General features: G+C 44.0%; 1 protein-coding gene across 1 annotated transcript; it reads left to right on the top strand.

Moving 5' to 3' along the window:
• Window positions 1-1,312: 1,312 nt before the first annotated feature.
• On the top strand, window positions 1,313-2,017 carry LOC144102789 (uncharacterized). Its single transcript, XM_077635952.1, has one exon. The coding sequence runs from the start codon at window positions 1,313-1,315 to the stop codon at window positions 2,015-2,017; it is 705 nt and encodes a 234-aa protein (XP_077492078.1).
• The last annotated feature ends 979 nt before the right edge of the window (window positions 2,018-2,996 follow it).

Raw genomic sequence — 2,996 nt, 5'->3', positions numbered from 1 at the left:
CTAAATGATGCTGTACAATTTAGGATTCAGCCTTTCAGTAGACTATATTTTGTCTACTACATTGAGCACCATCAGAGGAGAAGGAAAAAATGAAAGGAAAGCTGCCAGCTGTCATGAGGCCTGCCACAAAAAAAGAACGCTGATGATAAGTGATGCGCAAACAAAAAAGAAGGGATGCAATACGCGATGACCGAACACAAAATAACACGAAAAAAGGGCACAACCAATGAATGAAAACAAAACAACAACAAGAAGGCAAGCAGTACTTAACACTGCTACCTCGGCAAATTGAGAACAGTGAAATGTGACGCACATAAAAAATTAGTTTCAAGGACTACAAACACGTAGTTTTGGCCACATATTTTTTTCAAATGCTGTATTAGACATTAGCATACATGGATCATCAAGTCGTATTTGCTTACCATTAAATAATTCATAATTCCATTTCCTTCTCACATGTTGCTTAGGCTTCATCATCCGAATGATGATTGTGATGTCTAGTTGGCCCTTAGGTCTGCTGAGGCATGAAAAGGCTACAATATAAACATTGATATACAATTTTATTTCACTACAACACATTAACAGCCTGTTTCAAAAGCTCTGATGACAACAACTGCCATATCAGAAGTTATCATAACAGCGAGCGATCCAGGAGCGAGCGCATCGAGCAAGGCATAACTGCTTCTGCACTTCTTTGCAGCTGTTGAAACTGCACGGACGCTGCTGCACAATCACCGGAGGACTACACGTGCTGCTGAGGGGAGCTATCGCTGCTGCTTCCGGGGGAGCCTGCCTTACCTGCGACCAAATCTCCAGCGGCAGATCCTGACTAAGCGCCGACGCATTGCATCGACATCCCGGCCTTCAGCTATAAATTGGCGCACCAGCGCCAGACAACCATCATAACAGCGAGCGATCCAGGAGCGAGCGCATCGAGCAAGGCATAACTGCTTCTGCACTTCTTTGCAGCTGTTGAAACTGCACGGACGCTGCTGCACAATCACCGGAGGACTACACGTGCTGCTGAGGGGAGCTATCGCTGCTGCTTCCGGGGGAGCCTGCCTTACCTGCGACCAAATCTCCAGCGGCAGATCCTGACTAAGCGCCGACGCATTGCATCGACATCCCGGCCTTCAGCTATAAATTGGCGCACCAGCGCCAGACAACCATCATAACAGCGAGCGATCCAGGAGCGAGCGCATCGAGCAAGGCATAACTGCTTCTGCACTTCTTTGCAGGTGTGTAGCATTGAATTATTCTTATTTAGAAAATTTGCTACCCGCTCGGCGCCTTGATCGCTCGCTGTTGAAAAATGGGTGACAAACCACCTGGTACAATCAAAGATCTGCTGAAGTATGTAAATGATCAGAATGCCGTCCTTAGAAAGGAAGTAGAAGAACTGAAGCAAAGCATGACTTTCATGAACGATTCCTTCGAAGCCTTTCGCATGACAGGTGAAGAACTCGAGGCCTTGAAGAAAGAGCACGCAGCCCTAAAACTAGAGAAAGATGAACTAGCACAAACCTTAGCAAAAACGCAGAAGGAACTGATTGAACTAAAGCAATACTCCAGGCTTTCTAACGTGGAAATTAAGGGCATCCCGGAGACCGAGGACGAGTCACTGGTAGAAGTGGTCCAGAAAATAGGTGAAAAAATTGGAATGGACGTAGAAACAACCGACATAGACGTAGTACATCGTGTTCCCACAAAAGAAAAAACGAAAAAGAACGTCATTGTCAAGTTTGCTTCACGCGCAGCTCGGGACAAATTTTTGCAGTCTGCAAGGAAAAAGAGGCTATCCGCAAATGACATTGGTTTTTCCGAGACCACACCCGTGTACCTGAACGAGCACCTGTGCCCCGAATACAAAGCATTGCTTGGAATGGCAATTGCCCGAAAGAAAGCCAACAACTGGAAGTTCGTCTGGGTCTCTAACTCTAAAATACTGGCAAGGAAAGCAGAAAATTCCACTGTCATTCACATAGCCACTCGCGACGACCTGTCTAAGATAGTATAGCCGTTTCCTTTTTTCTAAAGCATTGCGCTTACATAGCGAAAAGCATAAAAATGCTGAACAACACAGCCAGAATACGTGGAAAAAACATATCTTTACTACACTGCAACATTAGAAGTCTGCATAAAAACTATGACTCACTCGCTGCCTTTCTTTCTCACCAGAAAATGCGATATGACGTCATAGCAATTTCAGAAACGTGGCTTAAAGGAGACGAATCTCTGAATCTACCTGGTTATAAATTTGTGTCCTTGCCAAGAGCGGCTGGTTCTAGAGGCGGTGGTGTAGCTTTTTACCTGTCATCGGAAATCACTTACAAAAAATTACTGGACATTACAGAGACCAGTATGGGTAACTACGAAATGCTCTTTATAGAACTAGGAAACAACATGGTTATTGGTGTCATGTACCGTCCACCCATGTCTAGAACTCAGCCATTTTTGGACAAACTAGAAGAGGCACTGTACAGCCTCACAAATAAGGAAAAAAAGGCGGTTATCTGTGGCGACGTTAACATCAACACAGCTGTTTCATCTAGTAGTGAATACGTAAATCTTTTGTCATCCTACGGCTTTCAAAACCATATAGCAAGTCCAACCAGAATAACGCCAACATCATCATCTACAATAGATCACATATTATCAAATTTGGATGTCAGCCGCTTGAAATTTGGTGTGATAAAATATAACATTACAGACCATTTCCCGACCTTTCTTATCGCTCCTACAATAGCTGTACATCATTCCAAGGACAACACTCATATGTCACCAAGATGGGACTATGAGGCAACAAAAATTTCTATCCAAGAAAAAGACTTTTCAAGCATCGATTTTGATGACGCCAACAAATCATATAATGCATTCAGCACGCTGCTTTCATCATGCTGCGTCCAAAAGCAATACAACTCTCGCAGAGCATGGCGCCTTCATTCACCTATTTGTCCTTGGATGAATGAAGAAATACTCTCCATAATCAGACTAAA

Source organism: Amblyomma americanum, chromosome 8 (genome assembly GCF_052857255.1).
Source record: "Amblyomma americanum isolate KBUSLIRL-KWMA chromosome 8, ASM5285725v1, whole genome shotgun sequence".
In the NCBI taxonomy this organism is placed as follows: Eukaryota; Metazoa; Arthropoda; class Arachnida; order Ixodida; family Ixodidae; genus Amblyomma; species Amblyomma americanum.
Note: the sequence above shows the minus strand (reverse complement) of the source record. Positions and strands in the feature narration are given on the sequence as shown.

Excerpts from the sequence above, each read along its gene's own strand:
- LOC144102789 (XM_077635952.1), top strand. The coding sequence starts at position 1,313 with ATGGGTGACAAACCACCTGGTACAATCAAAGATCTGCTGAAGTATGTA.